At 36.4% G+C, this 25,121-nt stretch overlaps 1 protein-coding gene across 4 annotated transcripts in view; it reads left to right on the top strand.

Annotated features, from left to right (window-relative positions):
* LOC121234635 overlaps positions 1-23,355 on the top strand; it is a 54,040-nt gene extending 30,685 nt beyond the window's left edge. For 3 of the 4 annotated variants that reach the window (XM_041130647.1, XM_041130648.1, XM_041130649.1), the window contains 14 exons: positions 1,376-1,537; positions 5,499-5,546; positions 5,803-5,910; positions 8,346-8,420; positions 8,803-8,853; positions 11,539-11,682; positions 11,761-11,891; positions 16,013-16,100; positions 18,862-18,921; positions 18,991-19,234; positions 21,276-21,427; positions 21,511-21,581; positions 22,245-22,401; positions 22,893-23,355. In XM_041130647.1, the coding sequence (XP_040986581.1) occupies positions 1,376-1,537; positions 5,499-5,546; positions 5,803-5,910; positions 8,346-8,420; positions 8,803-8,853; positions 11,539-11,682; positions 11,761-11,891; positions 16,013-16,100; positions 18,862-18,921; positions 18,991-19,234; positions 21,276-21,427; positions 21,511-21,581; positions 22,245-22,401; positions 22,893-23,057 (1,656 nt within the window). In that variant the 3' untranslated portion in view covers positions 23,058-23,355. Of the gene's footprint in view, positions 1-1,375; positions 1,538-5,498; positions 5,547-5,802; positions 5,911-8,345; positions 8,421-8,802; positions 8,854-11,538; positions 11,683-11,760; positions 11,892-16,012; positions 16,101-18,861; positions 18,922-18,990; positions 19,235-21,275; positions 21,428-21,510; positions 21,582-22,244; positions 22,402-22,892 lie in introns of those variants that run through there. The other variant, XR_005934430.1, reaches the window with a different exon arrangement.
* The last annotated feature ends 1,766 nt before the right edge of the window (positions 23,356-25,121 follow it).

Below are 25,121 nucleotides of genomic sequence, written 5' to 3'. Positions count from 1 at the left end.
AGACAAGATTTTCTAGCGTCACTCCAAGAAGGTGAAGTTCATGGTCCGCTCCTACCAAGCCATGAACACAAGTCCATTCCCATGAAAGTACTTTGAAGACAAAGGCAACCCTAAAGGCAATCTTCTTTGCATTGAAGACTTACTTGGGAAAGATCCTCACACTTAACAATTTTAAGGAAACGCCAAATCATTGTTATGGATTGGTGTTGTATGCATAAAAAAATGGGGAGTCCAAAATCTATTAGTTCATTGTGAGATTGCCATGACTGTGTGGAATGAATTATTCGCTCGGGTGGGACTAGCTTGAATGATGCTGAGAGGGTGATTGATCTCCTAGCTTCTTTGAGAGGTCTTTTGGGTAATTCTCAGATTGTACCAATATGGAAGATGGTCCCTATATGCCTAGGGTGGTGTATTTGGAGGGAGAGGAACTTCGAAGATTGAGAGCAATCAATGGATGAGCTTAGAAATTTATTTTTTAATAATTTATTCCATTGGTGAGTTGTAATTGATATAATGGAATGGACTTTCATGAATTTCTTGTATCACTAAACTAGCACGCATAGGCGATGCTCGTGTATATGTCCCGTATACTTGGCTTTTGGTAGACCTATGCAAATTATATTTGGTAACAATCAGTCAAAAGGCTTCTATTTGTCTTAACTAATGGAGCTTGTTGACCAGTCATAAATCTATATGGGTTGGGGGAGGGATGTAATAAGCTGCTCCTAATAACTCTTTTTAAGGCCACAAGATTTTCTGTTGTTTTAAATTGTGCATCTTAGACATGTTAAAATGATTGAATTTATTTTAGAAATATTTTGGGACTTGTCTAAATTTGGTTGCTGGTGTAGAACACATTCTTCATTAGTGAGAATGTGAAACATAATCCTCTTTCTTCTGCAGCGATATGAGACATTTGAATTGAAAGCAGTTAGCCTTGACATCATTTAAATGTATTTAGTGGTGATTCATTTGGTATTGAAAATTTTCCTTCTCTCTGTGGTGGCTCTATCAATCTACAGTTTTGTTACATTTATGAGAGAGCCAGAGAATGTTAGCAATAAATACAAGTTCTATCAATCTACAATTAGGGGTGCTACTTTTATCCAAGTGGCATTAATCAAGAAATAGTCATTCAAGGAAACTTTATAATTAGTTTGCTTCTTCTGGTTGATTAGATTTGGAAGAAAGACTTGGTTTCCTGTTAATAATTGTTGAAGCGAGGTTTTTCTGGTAAATATGAACGCTGCATGCTGACTGGGTTACTGTTCATAGTTTGCTGGTGCTGGTATACTGCAAATAGAGATGCAAGTTGGATTGGTTTATAAACCGCTGGAATTTTTCTTTATAACGTGATATCTTCTCTTGTCAGGTATTTATCAACACAGAATTGTATGGACGTGTTTCTGTTGCTGCTCTGTTTTACAAGCTAGCTGACTTGGCTGATATGGTGGGATCAACAAATGAAACTGAAGATTGTCTTGCTGCTTTGGAGTCTGGAAAGTTATTTCTGTTAGAGCTGCTTGATTCTGTGGTAGCTTCTTGATTCTTCTGTGTTATTCTTTTCTATTGGCATCTAAGATTGAAATTCTTGTCCGTATTCCAAACTATTTTAACTACCACTTAAAGATTTCAAAACTGAGTTTACCTTCTACATGGATGGGGTGTACAACCTGACTTCACACCACTCAATGAAAAGTTGCCACGAACTCATTTGTTTTTTAAAAAAGATGGATGCATCCCAATCTAGTGTTCTAGGGTTTAGGTGTCAGAAATAATAATATAGTGGGATAGTTGATGATGTAGCTCCATATGAGCAAGGCTTCATATGAGTAAGACTTGATGCTTTGAAAACTAAATAGTACTAGCAATTTATCTGCGTGATGTCAGGAAATTATTGAGTTTCGCTCTATTATATTTCCATACCTCTCTCATAGTCGTGAGAAATTCGATGTACTTGTCAATTTATACACAGAGAGAAGGTGGGGGGGGGGGGGGGGTGAGGGGAGAGCAAACCGAAAGTCAAAATTGCAAGAGATGCAAATAAAGTGGGCATAAAGATGACAACTTCAGATGTAGGGCTTGGTGCTGGAGTCTCAACTGTTGCAACGTTTTGCACAAAAGAGATGGCCACCCAACATTGCCACAAAGAGTTTCATCTCTAAGAGGGAAACCAATTTTGGAACCTTTCACGACCACCAAGTCAGATGGGTTTTCAAGAAGGAGATGGCAACGAAACCAAGATATAAGAGAAATAAGCGGAAATGGCGCAATATTTTACAAAGAGGATGCTTCAGCTTTTGTATATTGTAAGAGATTTCTCTCTCCATATGCACAACATTAAGAGTGGTAGAAATGATGGATTTGTGTGTTTCAACCTTCCATTCTCTGAGCATATTTATTGCCTGTACTATCTGATTTGGGGCTACATACCATCTTTCCTGGGGAATATCTAGCTTCAACGGTTTTAAAAGAAGGCCATTCAATTCAAAGCCCTCACATGATATCCCCTTCATGACGTTCTCCACCTTCTGCAGTACCCTATCTGAAGTCTCCTACCCAATCCTTTCAAAGGGATCTCTTTAACCTGGAAAGTCGACTTCTAACGGCTCACACCTTATTGGTTCCTCCCGAGGATGCCCCCTGCATTAGGATTAGGCTCTGCATTGATACTCGGATCAATCCCAACCAGCAGCGATAATTCAGTCCCCTTTCTAGAGTTATTCCTGTGCCCCCACTTATGGTTGGAGAGGATGAAACCTTAGTATTGCCTTCTTCCCCCTTTAATGACAAAGACCAATTGCCCATCTCTTCTCCCCCCTTTTGGTACTTCCGCTAAAACCAAATCGCCACTGCCAAAGCTACTGCACTTATCAGTCTCACAAGACCCACTAGTTTCCTCCATGGCCTCTTGTCCCCCCCCCGGTTTGTAAATTTGAGAGGAAAAGGGGAGTGTTGAAAGGGAGTTGGGAACTGATAATTGGCTTGTGGTGCTCTAGGCCTTGGAAGGCTCTGATTCTAAGTGCATGAGCGGTTTCTTGGTCACTTTAAATGCCCTTACACAGCAGATATTGCACCTACATGACAAATTGAAACTCCCTTCGCTAGGTATCTCTACTTCTACATAATGGGTGGCTTGAGTCTCTGACGTAATAATGGCTGAAACGTTGGCCAAAGCTTCACAACCCAATGGTGTTCCTTTCTATGCATCATTGAGCTGTGATTTTGTGCTCTCCTGCACCCCTTCTTCAGTACCTGTCTCTTTTCTTGACCTACTATTGAGAGGGTTTTTTGAACTAGGCTGGGTTGGAGTTTGTGGAATTAGTGGATCCTTTCCTTTAATGTCTGCTGAGTTGAGTTTGGTGGTCATTAAGCTCACAAACTTTTTTATCACTCACCTCCATGCTTTCTAATAATCTTGTTTTGACTTCTCAGCTGTCTCATTTTTTTTTTTTACCTACTATTCTGAGGATTTTTTGAACTGGGCCCAGTTGGAGCTTGTGGAATTAGTGGACCCTTCCCTTTATTGTTTGCTGAGTTGAGTTTGTTAGTCATTAGGCTCACGAGCTTTTTTTGGCTCACCTCTGTGCTTTTTAACAGTCTCGTTTTGACTTCCCAGCTGGACTGGGCATGACCGGAGATGGCCTAGCAGGTAATGAACCATACCAGGCCCATGGTCCATTAACTGCTTAGGCCCACAACACCCCACTCTCCCTCTTCTCTAATAAGTCAGCCATAGCCTTATACTAACATTTCATTGGTGTCTTGATTGATAGTGTACTGCTTATTCTCCCAGCTCACCAACCTTCCCACTGGCAACAACAGTTGCAGAGGTTTCTATCACAGGTTTGGCAGCTGGGAGGGAAAGTAGTAGAATATGTGGTTGGATAAGAATCATAAAGGGCATTTTTGTTATTTCCACATGGTGTGCAGGCCATAATGGTAGGCCCTGAGTTGAATAGTAATGCAATCTTATTCAAAGTGCAGAGGATACGACCAAAATACACATTAAGTACACAATAAGAAACACCCAACTTGGGAAACATAAAGTTTATAATTTTAATAAGACCAACCTATCTATAACATATATAATTTTTGAAGCAAAGGTTTTGTTTCGGTTGAGCTGCATCATCCATTCTTGCTTTAAACGAAGATAAACTTGGTTGTTTAAATTTAAAATAAAATGAAAGGTCATGCCAATAAATAATTGACAATTTAGAATCTAATTTAAAATAAAATGAAAGGTCATGCCAATAAATAATTGACAGTTTAGAATCTAAACACTTCTTCTTCTTCCTTTTATTTTTTTTTCCAATATCTAATTTATTAAATTAGTAATCAAAGGTCAAATTTAAACAACTCATAATCAAGTGATAAACTTGTTCATTTCTTTTTCCCTTTTTTGTTATGTTAACCTCTCTATTCAAAGGCGTCATCAATCATTCTTAGTAAATATTGCTTATTGACCAGATATGTGCTATCGTTCTATGTTATAAAAATGTATGATTGCTTGAACTTAGGGGTTTAAACGAGTCGAGTTAGAGCAAGTAGTAGGTGGTCAAGCTTTGTTCGTTTAGTTTTTATTTGAACACGAGTCGAGCTCAAGCTTTTCATCGAGTTTTATTTTATGTTCACAAGCAGCCTTAATATTTGAGTGAGTTAAGAGCTTGTTAACGAGCTGCTTCATTTAAATAAAATAAAATATTTATATTATATTTTATAATTTTCTTTACAAATTTTGACAAAAAGTTGACTTTTTGCTAATATTTTTGTGAAGTTTATATATACATATGTTAATTATTTTATTTATAACATTTTAAGTAATATGTTGAGTATTATGAACATGATTTTCTCTAATCTCTATAAATATTTAAAATAATTTCATTATAAATATAGAGATAATCCTATAAAAAAATAACAGATACGAAGTTATTCGAGCCGAGCCGAGCTTTATACAAGTTGTATCGTTTAATAATCGATCATAGGTTTGTGTTAACGGACGGCTCATTTAATAAAAGAATCTAGCCAAGTTCGAGTTTTACCGAGCCAACCTCGAGCAGCTTGTCGAGTATTTTTTTTTCAAGATGGACAATATTTTCTTGCCAACTTCTTGTGTTTGTATGGCTACTTCTTTTTACTTTTCGTTATCCAATTTGTTAGGGTTTCCTTGAATTTTAAGCTTGAGGGGCTTTGCATGATTTTTTGGTTGTTCCTCTTTTGTATGCTACCCATGTAATGGGGTTGTGCCCCTCTTTGCATGGTTTTTATTCATCAATAATAAAAGATAAAAAAGCACAGATACGAATCTGTCCTTATTGGTCATTGGTTTAATGAGCGTTCAATGGCAATGTGTGCATAGATTTATAAACTTTCTATGGTTTCTTATTGTTGCTTAGTTCATTTTCATTTGACCTTCTGGTGCATGTCTGTTTCTGTACAGAAAAACATGTTTCTATTGTTATGGTATTATAGTGTGGATTCATTGTTTGATGTAGGTAAATGACAAGGACCTTGCAAAGGAGTTGTATAAAAAGTACAGTGCGGTGAGAATCCTTTTATTTTAATTCTTTTTAGCAGGTAGTTGAGAATTATTCAGACTTTGAATTGTAAAACTTGAAATTCTGATGGAATTAATGAACTATTTATGATTAAAATTTGTATTTAGTAGATTTGAGTAGTTGGTTGATTTTGATCGAATCAGGTTGCCATATGTTTCTTGCAAGTTCTCCCTATCTTTATATTTTCTTATGTTGGTCTTTGATATAATTTGATACAATCATCCATGCTCTACTTTGACAGATCCACAGGCGCAAAATACGTGCTTGGCAGATGATATGTGTCTTATCACGATTCGCTTGTGAAGATATAGTGGGCCAAGTTATACAAAGCTTGCACACATCCCTCTGTGTAAGTATTATTTTTTCACTCCACACCATTTCTAGTTCTCGATTAACTAACCAGTATAATATTCAATATTACAGTATTCTTTCCATGGATTTGAGTTAAGTCTGGCTGCATGCATATGTCAATATGTCTATTTTCATAATTTACTTATTTTTTTATTGATATGTTATGCACGTCCCTAGTAGGTCTTGAACCCAAAATGTCACCCTCCATCCCATTTATATGAGGGAAATATTGTTTTTTTCAGTCGAAGCACATCGGTTATATGTATAGTTTGATCATGCTATGTTAAACCTTTTTTAAAGAAGCATAATTATTTGGCATCCCCTCCAATTATGCTAGTTTTCTGCTAGTTTTCAATTAAAGCGTTGAAGCTCATTTCCTTCAATTTTGCATTTTTAGTGTAGGATATGCTTGCTGATTTCTGTGTATTGTTTTTCCTCCCTGAAGACTTGATTGATAAAATTTCCTAGTAAAGGTGACAGCCTCTAAAAGAAGTGTGAAAAATAAGATACATTGTCTTCTTCCTGCATCTTTTCCTTTCAATCTTTTGAATATCCAATAAGTTTCTAGCTGAGGTAGCTAATGTGAAAATACTTGTCATTTTCATGTATTTGAAGGAACCCAAATGATTTTTTTAATAATTAAATTAATCTTATTCAAGGTGCATAGGGATGCAACCCAAGTACACAAAAAGTATACAAAAGGAAACGCCCAACTAGTGAGAAGAAGAAAAGAATGCAAGTTCATAAAATCTAGAAAATTAGAGAAATGGGAGCTGTTGTGAGAAGCCATCATGCCAAATGCTAAATGCATAAATAGACCATTCTCCAAACTTATAAATTTTATTACGTCCAAAAAGGATTTTGCCAACAAGCCGACAACTAACCACCTGCTGACGATGACCCAGTCTATCACAAAAGTACCGAAAATCCATGCCCCTAAATCCCTAGCCACCTCACAGTGAAGATAAAGATGATCAATACTTTCCCTGTTTTGCTTACATATACAATACCAATCCATTACTACAATTGTCTTTTGTTAGATTAAATATCAATTAATCAACTTTACCTTTTCCTACTAGCTTAAGTTTTTGGCACAATTGGGTTTTTGCCTACTTTTTTGATCAATAAAAATTTGGTTTAACGATTAAAAAAAGTAGTTTTTGGCACAATTGATGATTGAGGAGTCTAACCCATTTTTCAATTGGTGATTATAGCAGAGGTCCTTAGTTTCATCCCCGCCTCCCCAATTCACCCCCATTTTTCTATTAAATGTTTGGCGTGTTAAGCCCATGTATTAAGGAGTCTAACCCACATGTAAGGGGAGAGCTGGTTCATAGATTAATGATTGAAGTTACCTGTTTCCACCCGTTAAGTTTTTGGAAAAATTGGCGGTTTAACATCTTTTGTCCAATTATGCAAACAGAAAAAGTTTCATTCGAACGTACCTTATTTCTCAAAATAATCTTTCAAGGAACTGAGAAGTCAACTGGAAGGATGAGTGCATTGGAGAAAGATTTTACCTCGATGGTCCACCTTTTGGACAGAATCCAATAGTTGTTTTCAACACCACCTCTTCTCCACTGAAAAAAATAGAAACGAATTAAGAATGAGAGAGAACTCCACCTCCCTATCATGCGTGGTTTAGTAAATGTGACATTACATATTGCTCTGTTATGAGGGATGTGCAAACGTTCTGCTACCAAAAAGGAGAAAGTAAAGGCAGATATTCATACGACACATTGTACCAAAATGTGATCTTATAGCCATCACCCAGCCCATATATAATCACTTGGAATGTTTTTCCGCACCGCAACCCTTAATGGCTTACTAACCTCATCTGAATACCACCCTTACCCATGTGCTACCATATTTCGCTTATAGCATGAGTCGCCATAAATGCCTCTCTCTCCATAGTATATTGCCATAACCATTTACCTAAGAGAGCTTTGTTAAACGAGAGAGTTTTCAGCCCCTAAACCATTTACTAAACCGCTTGATGCAATCGGGGTGCAAATCTTAGACACTTGACCAGGTGGAACCTGTACTTGTTTCCAAAGTGGAATTTGAAGTCAAGCAATCTCTTCACCTCCTTGACTATAAAGCACATGCTTGTTCACTAACGACTAAAGGAAAAAAAGGAATTAACAAAGATCAATTAGATCATGTAGAAAGCTCTACATCTAAGCCCATGATTGCTAACGATCAGCTAAAATCAGAAATCACCGAAAAAGATTATTTACATTGCTGGCATTTGTTTTTCATGGGATTTAGAATATTCATTGCTAGCTCTCGTTTGTTATGGGAGTTAGAATGCCCTGCACAATTCAATCTGTTGACTTTCTACACTAACAATTTGGTGCTTTTACTTAAAAAAAAACATTTCGGCACTTTTTTACACTAACAATTCGCCTCAATTTGTTTTTCTTACTGCAGAGAAACAACTTGCCTGCTGTCCGCCAATACCTAGAGACATTTGCAATCAATATTTACTTGAAGTTTCCTTCACTGGTATGAAATTTGTAGTGAATTTCAGGGGCAGATATGGCCATCCCTTTTCGTGGTTATTGTGATGACAGATAGTATAGCTGTTTAACTTATTTATTAAGGCCTCTTGATGCTTGTCTCACTTATTAATCAATAAGCATGTAATTGAAAAGTAGAATTTTTGGAAATTTACTTTTGCAATTGGAAGTTTTAAAATTTGATTGGCTGCACTTAGGTTATTTATTAATCACTGTTAAAGAAATTTACATTTGCATCAGTTATGGCATTAAAAAAATGGAAATAAAGAAAGCATGTAATTATCTTGCCATGACGGAAATAATAGCAACTGCTTTCATGAGATCAAGCCCTCTCTTGTTAATGCTGAAATTATTGTTTAAAATCACAGGTTGTGGAGCAATTAGTTCCTATATTACGAGATTATGACATGAGGCCTCAGGTATATAATCTTAGAATATTCTGTTCTTGATCATAAAGCAAAATTCCCTTTGCAGTTCATTTGTTTGAATGACCTAATCTACCTCTCCTGTGCCTCATTAGTTTTGGATTTTATAAATCCTTAAGAGAAATGCTTTAGCCACAAAAAGATCCCACAAAAGTGTAGTTTTATCTCTTTCTTTTTAGATGACGTGGAACCTCACCATGGCAAGCCTTATTAGGTTTGGATTTTATAAATTCTTGTGTTTGAGTCTAAAGCTCTTCCAGAGTCTGCCTTTGACCACTAGACTGCTCCCTAGCCCGCCATTTTTTTTTCCCGACATGATTCTCTCCTGTATACTAATTTATCTTGGTTGCAAGCTTGAGGTTTTCTGGATAAACTTTGTTTATATAAATTTGACTCTAGAAATAAAAATGTCAAATTACTATAATTTAGAAGACCAAAATCAGGTACTGCTTCCTCTTAAGGCTCGTATTTGAGTGTTAAAAGAATTGTAGAAGTTCTTCCTTCAAGAAGTCTACAATTATGATGTCTTAAATCAGGTAATCAGTTCCAGTTGATTGTTTGCCCTATGGACACATGATTAGTTTCCTTTATTTTTCCAATTTTGTTTTGTCTTCCTTTGATACAATGGAAAATGTTAGAAGGATAGATGCCTTCACTACATTCTTTACTGGGTTGTATTCCACTGGATTGGGAAGAAGAGGTGAAGATGAACTTCTTTGGGCCCCTTCCATAATGCCCTCGTCCCGCATGATAACAATGCCTTCTAATGGAAGAGCATTTGGGTGCACTAAGGTTTCTTCAGGAGTGGTGTTTTTTGCATGGATAGCCTCTCTAGGAGAGATTCTCACTAGAGGTGAGCACCGACTTAGTTGGAGTCAGATTCCCCTAAATCCGACTCCGACTTTGACTTTGATGAAGTTCAAATATGAACTCCGACTTGTGTAGGCTCCGATCCGATTCCGACTTGTTGGAGCGGAGTCGGATTTGGGATTTCATCTTTGGGCTTCTTTTTTTTTTAGCTTCATATTTAGGCCATTTAAAAAAGAATTTTTTGTGGGCTTTCAAATATCAATTTTTTGAAAAAAATAAAAACTAAAACTAAATCATTCACTGCTAATTTACTTCTATACTAAAATCTAATTTATTTTTATACTAGATTTATACTATATTGTCTAATTGCATGTTATCATACTATAGTATTACATATCATTTTTAGTGTCTAATTACATGTTATTATACTAAAGAATTACATGTTTTTATATTATACTAGTGTCTAACTTTTATTTTTGATAAGTGTTTATACTGGTGTCTAACTTATTTATAAGTTATTTCTATAGTAGACTTATTTCTAGTGTCTAATTACATGTTATAATACTACCGATAAAAAAAAAAAAAAAGTTATAATACTTTTAGTAAAATTGTATTATTTGTTATTAACTTATTGTACTAGACTTATTAGTTATTTCTATACTAGTGTCTAATTTATTTCTATATAAGACTTGTACTATAATGTCTAATTACATATTATTATACGTTAGTATTACACGTTATTATACTAATGTCTAACTTATTTCTAACTTAATTATATACTAGACTTTCTAGTGTCTAATCATATGTTATTATACCATACTTATTTAAATACTAGTGTCTAACTTATTTCTATACTTAATTATATATGGTAGTAATACTATGATGTTTACATATACTAAACTATCATTAATCTATTTATATTATAGTATAAGTATATTATTTTATAATAATTAGCTCATACTAGTATATTATTGAATTTAACTGTATAAGTTCTCGTTATACAACTATACTAGTATATATGATAAACATATAGATAAATACATATTTTTATAACATAGTACAATATCGGAGTCAGATTCAAAGTCAGAGTTGGAGTCGGAGTCGGAATCAAAGTCGGAGTATAAAGTTGGAGTTGGATCGGATCGGAGTCGGAGTCGGTCCGACTCCTTCTCCGACTAAAAAAATAAAAAGAAATCCGACTCCGACTCTGTTTTGTCGGAGTTGGAGCGAAGCCAGACCAGAGTTGGAGTGGAGTCGGATTTCCGGATTTTTGCTCAGTCCTAATTCTCACGATGGATAATCTAAAGAAAAGACATTGTAGTTATTGATTCGTGTTGCATGTGCAAAAGGAGCGGAGAGTCTATTGGTCATCTTTTACTTCATTGCGAGATGGCTAGTGACTTGGGGAGTTACTTTTTAAGACTATTTGGATTGGCTTGGGTCATGTTTAGAAAAGTAGTGGGCCTTTTTATTCTTGCAGAGGGTTAGGAGGAAGCCCTAAAACTGCAACAATGTGGAAGATTGTTCCTTGTTGGTTGGTATAGTGTTTGGAGGGAAAGGCATGACATGAATTTTGAGTATTATGAACTAACATTAGAAGAGCTTAAAACATCTTTTTTTGATATCCTATTCCTTGGGACAGCTTCTATTGACTTTAATGGGCTAACTTTTTTCATATTTTTGTATTGTTATCTTCTTCTAGATAGGTCACCTTCTTGTATACATCCTATGCATTTGAATGAGTTTGTGTGTTTATTAATTTTTATTACATGTAAAAACAATTGTGCTCCTCAGCATTATTGCATAACTTCTTAAGTTGAAACTTTTTGGACTGTCAGAACACCTAGTAATTTTTTGTCACAAATGCAGGCACTCTCATCGTATGTATTTATAGCAGCTAATGTCATCCTCCATGCGTCTGAAGCATTTAAATTCATGCATTTGGATAACCTACTTCCACCTATAGTTCCATTGTTGACGTCACATCACCACAGCTTACGTGGTTTTACCCAGGTCAGTTTTTGTTTAGCTGAAGAATCCATATTTTCTAAAATAAAAATTCTTGTTTATGATGAGTCTTATTCTTGGCAGCTACTTGTATACCAAGTTCTTTGCAAACTGTTTCCTACATTGGATTCTGGAGACTCTCAGATCATAGCTTTAGAGAAAAGATGCTTTGAAGATTTGAAATCATACCTTGCAAAGAATTCTGATTGCGTGCGGTATTTTTCTGTAGTTTTTATCTCCTGTTTCTGAAATTATGGTTGCCAATGCTGTGAACTATGTGTGAGCATTCCTTTTTGAAGCAACTCATGACACAAGAAAAATCTACAAGTTTCTCAATTAATGCTACAGTTGTATGATAGCTGTTAAATCAATTCACGCGTGTCTATTATTATTTTCATAAGTAAGAAATATTTTGGTTAATGATCAATAAAAACATAGGCATTACCAAGGTACACAGGGATAATACGCCTAATGAGAGAGGGAATAGAGATAAAAGAAAAACTCTTGTAAACTAAAGTTGGGAAGACAATGGTGGCTGCCATCCTGTGCTAATTTAAAGTTGTAAATAAAGCCTTGATTGACAATTGTTCTTGAGTTATTTGAGTTATCTTCAAAACTTAGATAATTTCTCTCTCCATAAGCACCACATCAAAAAATTTGTGATCATTATCTGTAAGGTTTCCTTTTCAGGACTCTTAAACCGCTCACACCAACAGATCCAACGCCTGTCTAGGCATCGCCAATATTTAGCCCAATTAGGTTAAGCACTGCTTGCCACAAAGAGCTAGTTAGCTTGCCATGAAGTCAGAATTGATCCTCTGATTCCCCATCCCACTTGCACATACAGCACCATTCAACCACCATAACATATCTCTTCCTCAAACTTGTCCAAGGTAAGGATCTTCCCAATGTAGCTGTTCAGACAAACAAAGCTGCTCTTGGGAGATCCTTACTACTCCAAATGGTCTTCAATTGAAAGATGTTATCTAGGGAACTAACGCATTATTCAGTGGCTTCACTTCAAAAACACCCGTCCGTTGGATATGCTTCGACGTAGCTTATCAGTACCACCATGTCTCTTTTTGAAATCATACAATTGAGCATAAAAAGTGGTAAAGCACTCCACCTCTGACCTCCCAATCCTGTGCTCGCTTGTAAACTCCACTTCTTGTTCGAAGAGCCATTAAGAGCTGTAAATTGTTTGACACTGATGCTTACTCAACCCTAGCAAGGTTGAATAGGTCAGGGAAAGCTTCTTTGAGGGGCTGATCTCTGTACAGTACATCATACTAGAACATTATCCTAGAAGCATCTCCCACTCAAATCTATTGTATTGAGAATACTCCCCTATACCTATTGCATGTTCTTCCATAACCTAACCCCATAGCTCGTATTCACTTTCATTAGAACATCATCCACCCCACATACTTCCATACTTCATACTATCACCATTCTCCAGATTCTATGTCTCATTATCGTCTGCCAAAGCCACTTCCCCGAAAGAGCTCTATTAAAAGTAATAATCTTCTGATACCTAGATCTCTATTTGAAAGAGGAAATACACCTTTGGAAACTTACTAAAGCTAGTCTCCCTTACCGCCCTATGACAAATTCTTTGTTTTTGTTTTCCAAAGTGGTTTGCTACATGCACAAGGAGTAGGAATAGAGACATAAAGTTAGTTGGCTAATTTTCATGAGTGCTCTTGATAAGCCATTAAGGTTACCCTTGCTTCGATATTTCTTCCATCTAGCCAGTTGACACTAGCTTCTCCTCCAAATTGATTTCTCTTTATAGTGAACTCCCAAAGGAAGGCCTAGGTATGCTGTAGAAATTTAAGACTCTTTATTACATCCTAGAATGCTAACCAGCTAGGCTTCCTACATCATCTGCATTGCCAACTGGTAATATTAGGGATTTAGCCAAATTGATTTTCAATCTTGATACTACAAAACAGAGCAACATACAGTGCAAAGAGTGCAGGTGTTCATGGTGTGCCTCACTAAAAATCTGCATACCACGTGTAAACAATTTTGAGATAAGAAGCTCTCTCACTCCGGTTCCCTGCTAAGAAACCTTTTAGAAGACTCCCATCCACCAAGGCTGAGATCATCATGGGAGTGCCAACCACCAATACTGACAAAGCGCACTGTGGGGATGCATTGAGCGATCCAGCTGCACCCCTTCTCCCCAAATCCACACCTCCACAGCATGTACAATAAACTCCCTATTCATGTGATTTTATGGCTCTTCTAAATCTGGCTTGCAAAGGACTCCTAAATACCCTGATCTTATTTTTCCATCCTGTCAGTTGGATATGTGCTGGCTGTCTATCTATTTATGGCAGGATTTTGTATATATTGCTGTAGATATCGTGTCTATCTATTTATGGCATGATTTTGTATATATTGCTGTAGATATCGTGTAATTAGTAGGAATTTTATAGCTTCCTTATTTAGTTAGATTTGATTGATGTAATGGCTGATTTTCAGCCTTGTAATTAGCGATATTGTTCTATATATTGAGAAGAACCCTCAATCCAATTGACATGGTATCAGAGCTATAATTTATTTTCACTGTCTTCTCATGGGATTGGGTCTTGTGGTTTTGATATTTTAGGCTATTTGGAGTGAATTTTCTTGGCTGTTGGAATCTCTGTGGAGATTGACAGAACTGGGGGGTGAGTTGAGGGATTGTTGGTGGTCGATAATTTCGGTGACTTTCTTTGGTGGTCTTGGTACCCTCCCTTAATGGCTTACTAACCTCATCTGAATACCACCCTCACAATGAGGGACATTCAATCCAATTGAAACATCCAAGCATTTATGAGCAATAAGAACTGAAATTAAAATTTTACTTCCTTTGGTGAATGCATTTTGAGAGGGAGGGATGATCTTTTCCCAACACCAAATGGAACCCATGTTTTTTGCTAAGGTTAGGATTCTATGTTTATCTTGGAAAACGTGGGTTCCATTTGGTTGTTGAGCAAGAATAGGAACTTTATTGCTGCATCTGGTTGTGTTCATGGTGGTAGATCTAAGTTTGTATTTGATTTTCCAAATGATAGTGTTGCATAATAAGAAACAATCCTCAAGTCAAAATAATGTGTTATGGGATATAATGGTCCTTTGAGAAGTTTGACTTGATGGGGATCTTGTTTGAACTACTTTATCTGCATTCTGATGTAGTCAAGCATCAGAATCTTAGTACTTTGGTCAAGCATCCTGATGTAGTCAAGCATCAGAATCTTAGTACTTTGGTCAGACATCAGAATCCTGATGTAGTCAAGCATCAGGATCCTGTTTGACATTGCATCCTGTTTGAACTACTTTATCCACCAGAACTGCATATCCACTCTTATTTGTGGTATGATAGCAACTCAGGTTCGAAGGCATCATTTTTTCTTGTTTGGAATAATGTGTTCTTTGTATTTTCAAACTATTACTTTGGTCAGTGTATTTTTTAGGGGATGCAATGTCAATTCATAAAATATGAAGGAGCCTATATTAATCACAAATCTTAGTACACAATGGTGGCACCTATAATTAAAGAATTTTGGGCAATGATATCCTTACCTGTGTGCAGTCGAATAATATCTTTGCCATATGACCATCAAACTATGTCACTTTTTCCTCAATTTAAGTTATAAGTTGCAGTTTGGCCCTCCTTTAAAATCCTACCACTGGAATCCTACCTTGTCATCTATTTTTCAACCATCTTAATGGTAAAATCTTAACAAGTGGGAAATTGCAACTTATTTTTTCAAAGCAGGGGTTAAGAGACAAATTTGGTAGTTCAAGATTACTTTTATCTCACGATTGAGGATGAAGATAGTTGTAGTAATGAAATTGTACGAGTCATTTGCATCATCTCTTTCAATTCTGGGAATGTAGTCATTGAGTTTGACAGGTTTGTATCAGATTTCTAACAATTTGCTGCCTTAAAGAGAGATTTATGAATTTGTTGTCCCACAAGAATTGCTGAATTACATAAGCTTGTCATTGATCAAATGCACTGGACTTCTTTTGAGACTACGTGCGATATGTGTGGCTTAACTGATTACCTTCTTCACAAGAAACAAATCAGAAGTGAACCAGTTCTTCTATAAATTTGCTGTAAAACCTACATGCAAGTATATGTTGCAAAAGTTTGTAGTTTGAACATGTTTTGCACTGCTGGATCGTGATAAATCAGAATATGAGTCCCAATAAATATTTTTTGGGATTTTATATTTTATTTTTTATACGAATACTGAGAGACTCCTTTGATTTCATGCCTTTAGTTATGGTTTGTAGAAAGCTCTTAATACTATTGTTAGTTTTCTTTGTTCTATTTCAGCTTGCGAGCATCGATGGAAGGATATCTTGATGCCTATAATCCCAAAAGCTCTGTCACTCCAGGAGGAATTTTTATCAATCGGGTTGAGGTCAGAGACTTCTTTGTTGAAGTTGATCAACTTTACAATTTTAGCCATTTTTTAGTAGAACCTTGACTGTAAAAAAGCAAAATTCAATACTGTTATGGTATCATGAACACTTCAGGAAACATGCAATTATGTTCTGAAAATGAAGTAGTGAACATCACAACTGCATGTAGTAATCTGAGAACTTCAATTGAGAGTTATATCCAGTGACATTCTCAAAGTTCTAACCGCTAATTGAATTGAAAGTCGCTGGGGATCTTTTACCAGTTTCTTGGTCCTTTTTTTTTTTTGTGATAAGTAGTTTCTTGGTCGTTTAGTGCATATGTTTAGGCACTTTGCTTGAATTATGATGCATAGTTGCATTACTTCTTTCCTAATTTTAATTGATAGTCATTGTTCTGGCACTTAAAACTATATCAGGTAAAATAGCTGAATTACCCTTAAGAAATATTTGTGTACCTAAAATTAGTTAGAAAACCCAACAATTCTTGGTTTTTAGCTTTTATCATATATATTTTTTACCACTCCTATGATTTGTTTTGTGTGGATATGATATCTAAATGCTACAAAAGTACTATGACTTTGAGGAACATTTAATCCAAATGCTGCACAAAAATCTTCTTATTTTGTAGTTGTTTTTCTGTGAAATACTGCTGAGGACGTTTTTTCCTGAAAGAGCAAAGGGTCTATGGATATCTGGTTCAAAGTTCATTCAAACGGTGTAACACCACCTCCTCATTAAGAGTGTTGGATAACGTTCATACTATTATGAAGAAATTGAAAAATTTGTAAACCACGTGTCTAAGCAAACTTTATTAATGGACTTAAACAATGGACCATGCAGTTAACTCATAAAAAGATATTTGAACATTAAGTTCTGGTTTATAACACAAAATAACTAAAATAAAGTCTCTAATGTGCCTCGTGTTGCACCCCGAAAAGAAACTCCGTGTACTTGGGCTTTGCCTACTTCTATGAATAAAATTTCTTGATTACCTATAAAAAAAAGTCTCTAATGTGCTAATAGTAGTTATTATAAACCATCCTGTAGGTAACGATTCTGACTCTAGTTTCTTGGGCTTTAGGGTTGTCCTAAACAGCATCTGTATAGTTAAAATAGAAATGAGTTGAATATTTAGTAAATAGCTACATTGTAATATCCCAATTTGGTATAAGAAGGTGGTAAATGGGATGTTGCGTTGCTTGGGAGGGAGAGGTTTTTGACATTTATAATGATTTTGATGAAGATCCAATTGTAACATTGACTAGTCTTTATGAGTATAAGTCCAGATTAGACTTCGACTGCCCTTGGGTCATTACATACATCACAGTAAATAACATTATAAAATTTTATGGTTTTAGGAAACTTAATAAAAAAATCAGGATAAAAGCATTGCACACATTGTAAGCATCACTTTCTGTTTTATCCATCTAGCGTCCTTTAAAGATTTACGCCCTCTGTGTAAGGGTTGACAATCAGATCCCGACTGCAATCATGTGGCCGTGCAATTTGAACTTGTGTCTAAGATTTGGACATCACGTGATAAACGATGATGCTCTCAAATGGTTGAATCTCTACGGAACATACAAGATGGTTGCCTCTGTGTTTTAGCTCTGATGCCATTGTCATAATTCATTTCATAAGGCGTGAAATAATGCAACCTATGTTCATGCATTCATTCATCATGTAAGATGCATGGAATTTCAAGGAATGCTTAAGCATGAGTTAATAGTCAATTATTCAATTACCCCCGAAATAATGCCATCCCATGTTCTAAAATGTTAATAATGGAAATCTCTATTTTTTTTAAAGGGAGCAATATGTGGATAGCTTGTAGAGCCTTGGTCTGTAGAGATTTGGTAGATATGCTTTTGATTGATAAGAATGAGTAAAACTCTTCTAAACACATAATCATGCTTTCTTGAGGAGAAATTAACCTGTATTATTGTTACAAAATCATATTGGAATACCAGACATCATTAATAAATTTTGTATTTAATCTATTTGCAATCTTAATAACTGGGCCAAACTTAACTCTATGAAACAAATGCAATAGAGCAAACATGACCCTCACTAATAGGTTGCTTGATTAAAACCCTAAGGAAGATCGTTTACTGTATCTGAATATGAGTGTTGATGAATTGGGTAAGAAGGATTGAATCTTGTACGGATTTTGGTGATAAAATCATCAAAGGAACATAATAAAAAATTATTAGAATTTTATCTGAGATCTAAGCTTGTATCTTAGTAAGAAAACTTAAGTACACATTGGAGAAAGCAGGCCTAATCTTCAATAACATTGGCTGGCACTGAGGGTTTGTTATAATAAAAAATGAAGGAAAGCAAGTTGTATTGGCTTGAAAGGCTAAATTTAAGTAGTTCTAGGGGTGGCAGATTCTTTTAGTGCCTAAGGAGGAATAGGAGGTTCATCTTGATGAGAATATTGAAATTCTTAAGGCTTAAAGGGTGTGGCAGTAGGATCTTCAGTTATCAAAATGGACAGGCAGTCTGATTTCATTGTAAAATTCTGGTGTTTGAGAGCTTCTAGGGAGTAGAAGCTAGGGTTTAAAGGATGGTTGCTGTTTTTTCCCTGGATTAAATTTTGCAGATTTTTGGGATGACGGGGGGTGGCAGCAAGGTCTTATGTGATTGTATGGAATGGCAGTTTGTTTTGTGGAGGAAATCTTGGGATTGATTGGTTTTTGATGGTTAACCTTTTTCATACTTTTGACTCTAAATCAACTTTTTGTTGGCATGTTGAAGGAACTCGAGTTTGAATGCGTACCAGTATCCCTTATGGAGCAAGTGCTTACCTTTTTAAATGTAAGAACCTGATGACCTTTTACTGCCACCTATTCTTGAGGTTTGTGTCTCATGTGTGGTGTGGTGCAGGATGTCAGAGAAGACCTTAGATGTTCAATGGCCAGGGATGTGGTAATCATCAAGAATGAGAGCTTGAGAGTTGAAGAAGAACTTGACCGCATGGAAATATCATCTAATGTCCAAGAACAAAAGCTGCTTAGCCTGCAGCCTTGTTTAGATTTTCAAAAGAAGGTTACTCTCTTGAAACGTGAGAAGAAAGACGACAATGTCACTTCCTTCTTTGGCAACAAGGAAACAAACGGACAAATTTTTGGTATGTATTCATTCATTTAAGCAGAATCATGTGGCATCAATTTACTGTGTGATATATGTTGCAAAGTACCCTTAGTTGGAGGGTATTAATTTAATTATAGTTGTCCTAAACTTTAACTGGTTCGATGTGCTTATTTTGTATATTGTATTTTGGCTTCCATATTCTGAGAGTAATATCTTAGCACTTGATTAGTGAATTTCGGCTTGCTTTAATGTTGCTTTTTATCTTATTTTTCTTGTTAAAAGGGACCTGTTTTATGAATATTTTGTACTTGGGCACTGGCACTTCTCTGTCTTTCAATGAATTTATCCAATGGAAAATAAGAAGACTTGTATGAATCTGAGTAATTAACTGTAAATGCCAATGCTCAAGCACATGAAACACAGAAAAGGTAACAAGGCTAGCCATTTTGATAAAGATGTAAGATCATCAAAAGTGGGCCTTGCTGTGGCTCAATCTACATCATCATCTTCTGGTATGCAAACCCTTTACTTGGCCCTGTGGAGCATTCTTGCGGAACATGACATGAGTTTGCATACCTAGATATACATCAGCACAAGAAACTGTTACCCATTCCATGTCAATTACAGTGTGAAGCCTGGCTGTTGAATGTACAATGAGTACTTCCTTGTCTGGCATCCTGTGATCTAACAACTGGAACTAGCTAACATTGAGAGCTTTTCTAATTTTCCTGCAACCCTTTGACTATGGTTTTTTCAGCTTCTGTCCAGCCCTTGAAACAAACTCCCAAAACCAACTGCTGATTCTTCTAACCAAAAAGTTCAGAGGAAACAAAAGGAACTTCTTTTCTTGTTTGCAAGATGTCTTTGCCTATGGATCATGCGAGGCGCAACATAATGAAGCTCATAAGGTTTGGGGCAGTGGTAAGGGCCTTGGTCTCCTTGGGGTTGGCTAAAGTGGTACAGGCCTTAAGTGTATGTTTAGAATTGCGGTGGGTAATATAGTTTTTAGGTTTATGATTTTAAGTTGTAGAGCTTAAGTAATAAGCTCTAGTATTAAAAAACTATTTACTGTTTGGTAACCTTATGCCTAAAGTATTTTCAAACATGTTACATTTGTTTGGAAACAATATAAAAAAATGTGTTTTTTGAGGTAGAAATGACATAAAAGGTCATTTGAGGTAGTGTCGTGCATGTGATAAGATCACAGGACAAAGCTGTAATTATCTAAAAGTTGCATGAGTATTTTGCCCTTTGACAGTCTTTTTTAAAATTGGAACTACGTTCCGAATCATCCGGAAAAGCACGTTTGAGAAAAAAACATCAAAATGATTCTTTTTCTTGAAACGTACTTTTTAGCCTTTTTGAGATTAAAAAGTATTTTAATATGTAACGGCCAAGCAACCTAATGTTATTATTAAAGAGTTTTCGAGGCTATTCAAGCACTTTGTACGACCTATAATGCAACTCCAAACAGGCCCTTAGTCTTGAGGGTGTGCTCCCTCCAGGTCCAAGGTTTGAATCCTTGGGTGAAAATAATTTCTCGGGGCCACATCCCATCACTGATAAGTCAATGATTTACCTTATCAGTGTAATGTGGGCGTGTTACATGGGTCATGGGTTTAACCAAATAAAAGATATGCTGTGTTTGCAGAGTCTCCGGAGTGCCTCGTGATCAAAAAATAAAGTTGGGGGAAACATTTGAAACTCAAGGGAAGAAGAGGAATCATATTTTACTTATTTGTGAAATTAGGGTGGTAGGCTGTGAAGCTGTTAATGAGCTCCACCTCATCGGTGTAAAATAAAATCTGTTAACCACTCTAATATATTTTAGATCCGATAGTTGCCTCCTTTTCCCCATTCCTTTGTTAAATTTGATTATGTCTTTCACCTTGATGGCATCCAACATATCAGCAACTGGTTTCTCTCCAATCCCTTCTTCTTTTTCAATCATGATGCAGATGAAGATGCACTAGCAATTGCTTCACATCAAAAACTTGAGCATTGTCATTAGTGAACTGTAAATAAAAGTTGTTTCCCATCTCTTCTAATAAATTGTGTGTATGCGCTATACGAAGCAGAAATGGAAAAGGATGACCTGCTTCTAGATCAGTTGTTGCAGTCTAGAAGTCTAGCTATGGAAAGAATAAGAGCTAGTCGGCAACCTTTTATCTTAGTAGCATCACTGCTTGATCGTATACCTAACCTAGCTGGGTTGGCACGGACATGTGAGGTATGTTATAGGTCCTCATAATGATCGTTGTTGGTATTTTTCCTTTCCATTTTTACAGTTTATCCAATCATTGTTCCTATCAGGTATTTAAGGCATCAGGATTGGCCATTGCAGATGCATCCATATTACGTGATAAACAGTTCCAGCTTATCAGGTTTTGATATTGGTTTACCACCTTATGTTGCAATCTCTTTCCATTCATTGCTTCACTGAATCTTAGATCCAGAATATAATCACTGGACTGCTACTTGCTTGCTATCTAGTGTGCATAGAACAGTTTGATGGTTACTGTAAGTGTTACTTGCCAAAAACAAGGAAAAAGATCCTCTGCTTGATAAAAGATCAAGCTGTCATGGAGAATCTTTTATACATGTTATCTAATATTTATTATGAAATTAGAGGTTTGAGTGTCTTTATAACATGAATCCACATCAATTGGTATGGGGTTAATCATAATTTAAGTTATATTCTCTGCCAAAAGCACATGAAGCCTAATAGGTTGTATCTGAAGCATGGTGGCAGTTTCAGAAGCAGGGTAGCACCTAATGTTAAAAATTCATGTGATTTAGGCTGTTTTTTTACATTACAAATCAGAAGTTGATTGCTTCTCTTGGTAGTTTGAGTTGCACACGCATGCGTAGTGTTTAAGACTTTGATTCTAGTCTGATGTAGTGTTCAAAGACAATTGCATAATCGACACATTATGGTGTTTTCTCGTCACATAAACTTTTCTATATACTTGAAAATTACAAGTTCTGAAGTAAATATTAAAGACCATACTTTAGCCGTAATTTGAAACTGGTATTTTGTTTTTAAGTGTGACAGCAGAGAAGTGGGTTCCTATCATAGAAGTTCCTGTGAATAGTGTGAAGGTCTTCTTGGAGAAAAAGAAACAAGAAGGCTTCTCTATACTGGGATTAGAGCAAACAGCAAATAGTATACCTCTTGACCAGTATACCTTTCCCGCAAAGACAGTAAGTTATTCTTTGATTTCAGGCGTTCAAGTTCATTTAGCATTGAAAGAAGTACAGTTGTTGGAACTTCATGGAATATATTATGTATACAGTTTTCTTCCATTCCCTTTCCTTTTCTTTTCTTGTTTTTTCCCCTAGTGTCTTACATTCTTACTTTAATACTTGGTTCAGAAAAAATAACGAGAGCTATACTTATTAAAAGAATAGAGAGAGATAGAGAAAAAAGAAAAGAAGGGGGGGGGGGGGGGGGGGGGGGGAGATGCTCTGGATCTGCTGCAGGAGGAAGAGAGGAAAAATTACTTCCCTTTTCCTTGTTTTAATATTTTCCGCCACCTGCTTTGGTCCTTTGCTTCAGATTGTCTATTACTGGGACTGGTCCAATTCATTTACTTGAAATTGGGAATAGTTTTCTAAATTTTTCTATATATTCTTTTTTCTTTGTGAAAGTTTCCTGTACACCTATTTGTTTGCCTATTTCATCATTTTTCCAGGTCCTCGTCCTCGGCCGTGAAAAGGAGGGTATACCTGTTGATGTAATACACGTTTTGGATGCTTGCATTGAGATTCCACAACTGGGGGTTGTTAGATCTCTCAATGTTCATGTCAGTGGTGCCATTGCTCTCTGGGAGTATACTCGGCAGCAAAGATCCCAATAGATCTTCATTTAAACACATTTTTGTCCACCATACCCTGAGATGTTCTTCATCAAATAACTCAGCTGCATATGATTTACAGGCTGCGTATGTTGTCGTCAGTGTATTGCAGTCATATTATTTGACATGCGAGTATCTATAATTAGACTGTTGTCACAATCTAGCCATTTCTTTTGTTGATGAATAAGGTGTGGGTTAAACATTTTTTGTTGAGGAATAAGATGTGGGTTAAACACTCTTTGTTGAGTAATAAGATGTGGGTTAAACATGGTAGAATGAAGGGAAATGTCATTAAATTCCATTATTTTGTGTTTTTATTGTTCACTCATCTAATAAGTAGATGCCTGAGCCAATATAAGTGTTTTATTTGGTTTGGGGTTTGTTGTGGGATCATGTTACGTCATGACACTCTCAAGAATAAGGTCCAAGTTGGAAAATTGGTAATTTCAAGAAGAGTTCTTCTACTCAGCAGTCCTACACCACACACTTACTTGTGGGTTTTTATTTTTTTCCCTCAGTAGGTGTGGTGTTGGGCTGCTGAGTAGAATTTTTATTTATAGAATATGGATACCTTCATATTTGTGCCGATATCTAGGAATACTTTTCCTCTTGTTTCTGTCACTGTCTTAATAGTGTGTGTGTGAGCACAAAGGTGTTGCTGCAGGGGTCCGTAGATCTGTTCTCTCCGTTGATTTCTAAAAGTTCAATGGTTTCACTGGTTTGCTGTTATAGATTTGGGATTTCCAAATCAGGCTGGAGTTGCCACAGCTCTAAACTACATACTCCTGAAATATAGCTGTCCAAAAGGGCCAGGTAAATTTAAGCTCCATGTTGATTCTTTGATGTGATGTGCATGGACATCCTTTTTTTTTTTTCAGGAAATGACAAGATTATGTTAGTTATGCAAAGGCCGTACTCTCTACGCGGTCCTGAGCATTTCATTGTAACAAATTGGCACAATTAAGAACACGTTCCTGCAACCCATCTGATTCTGGTATAGGGTTCATCAACCTTTCTCAAGCCATTGCCGCTGGACTCGAACAATGCCCATATTAACCAATATGTAGAATTTGTTTTTGGTGTACCATGGTTGATGGTGGAAGTGTCGCAAGTAATTTGAGTAGGCTAGGGGAATGCTTGGTACTCTGGTTTAAACGCAGCAAGTGTGACGGTTTCATATATAGGGGGAGCAAAGCAAGTGTTCCGGCAGGTAACAATTGCATGCAAGGAGAATCGAGGCTTAGCAGTGCTTGTGAGGGAGCCCTTGCACGGCACAGTTACTGTCCGGCCAAAAGTTTTGGAGATTATTGCTTATTTCAAGGGATCTTACGTTCTGTTAGAAGCAAAGAAGGCAACACATTTGAGTAAAGGATTGGAAGGAAGTAGGAAGCATGTTGTAAGAAATATATGGAATCAAAGCTTCTCAAATTCATGCTGCCAAGTGAACACTCATAAGAAAATCACTGAAAGATCCCGGAATCCTCCCTCTCTCTCTCTCTCTCTCTCTCTCAAGAAAAAGAAAAAAATAACAAAAACCATACCGCTGCTCGGCCTGTCACATGGCCTTCTCTTGGGCGGAGGGAAGAGCTTTAGCTCCTCCCTTTCTCCCCACTCACCAACCCATAGAATCAGCATGTTCTCACTTTCTTCAGGTTTTTTCCCCATCGTTTACAAGTTTTCACTCACTTACCACTCGCTGGCCGTAATCACTCCATGCACGTCAGCGTCAAGCCTCATCCATCCCCGCTCATGTGCCACTGCCATGACTGCAAATTGTCGCCTCCTCCAACATCACCCTAGCACTCTCACCACTACTTAGGCATCTGATCAATGGCTTTTTATTTATATTATTGCATTTTCGTTTACTGTTTATTGTTTCTTTTGTATAGATGCTTAGAAGCTGATCGATTCATAGGCACTCCTTTGGTGTCCAACTCTCCTAAATTTTTTGGTACGTAGTTGGTTGTTGCTTTCTTTTATTAATTGCGAAGTGATTTTAGCCGAGGTTGAGATCTTGAACTACTACTTTCGATACGGTTTAGATTCAGTGCGCATGAACTAAAATCA

The sequence above is a fragment of the Juglans microcarpa x Juglans regia genome, chromosome 6D (assembly GCF_004785595.1).
Source record: "Juglans microcarpa x Juglans regia isolate MS1-56 chromosome 6D, Jm3101_v1.0, whole genome shotgun sequence".
NCBI classification, from domain to species: Eukaryota; Viridiplantae; Streptophyta; class Magnoliopsida; order Fagales; family Juglandaceae; genus Juglans; species Juglans microcarpa x Juglans regia.
Note: the sequence above shows the minus strand (reverse complement) of the source record. Positions and strands in the feature narration are given on the sequence as shown.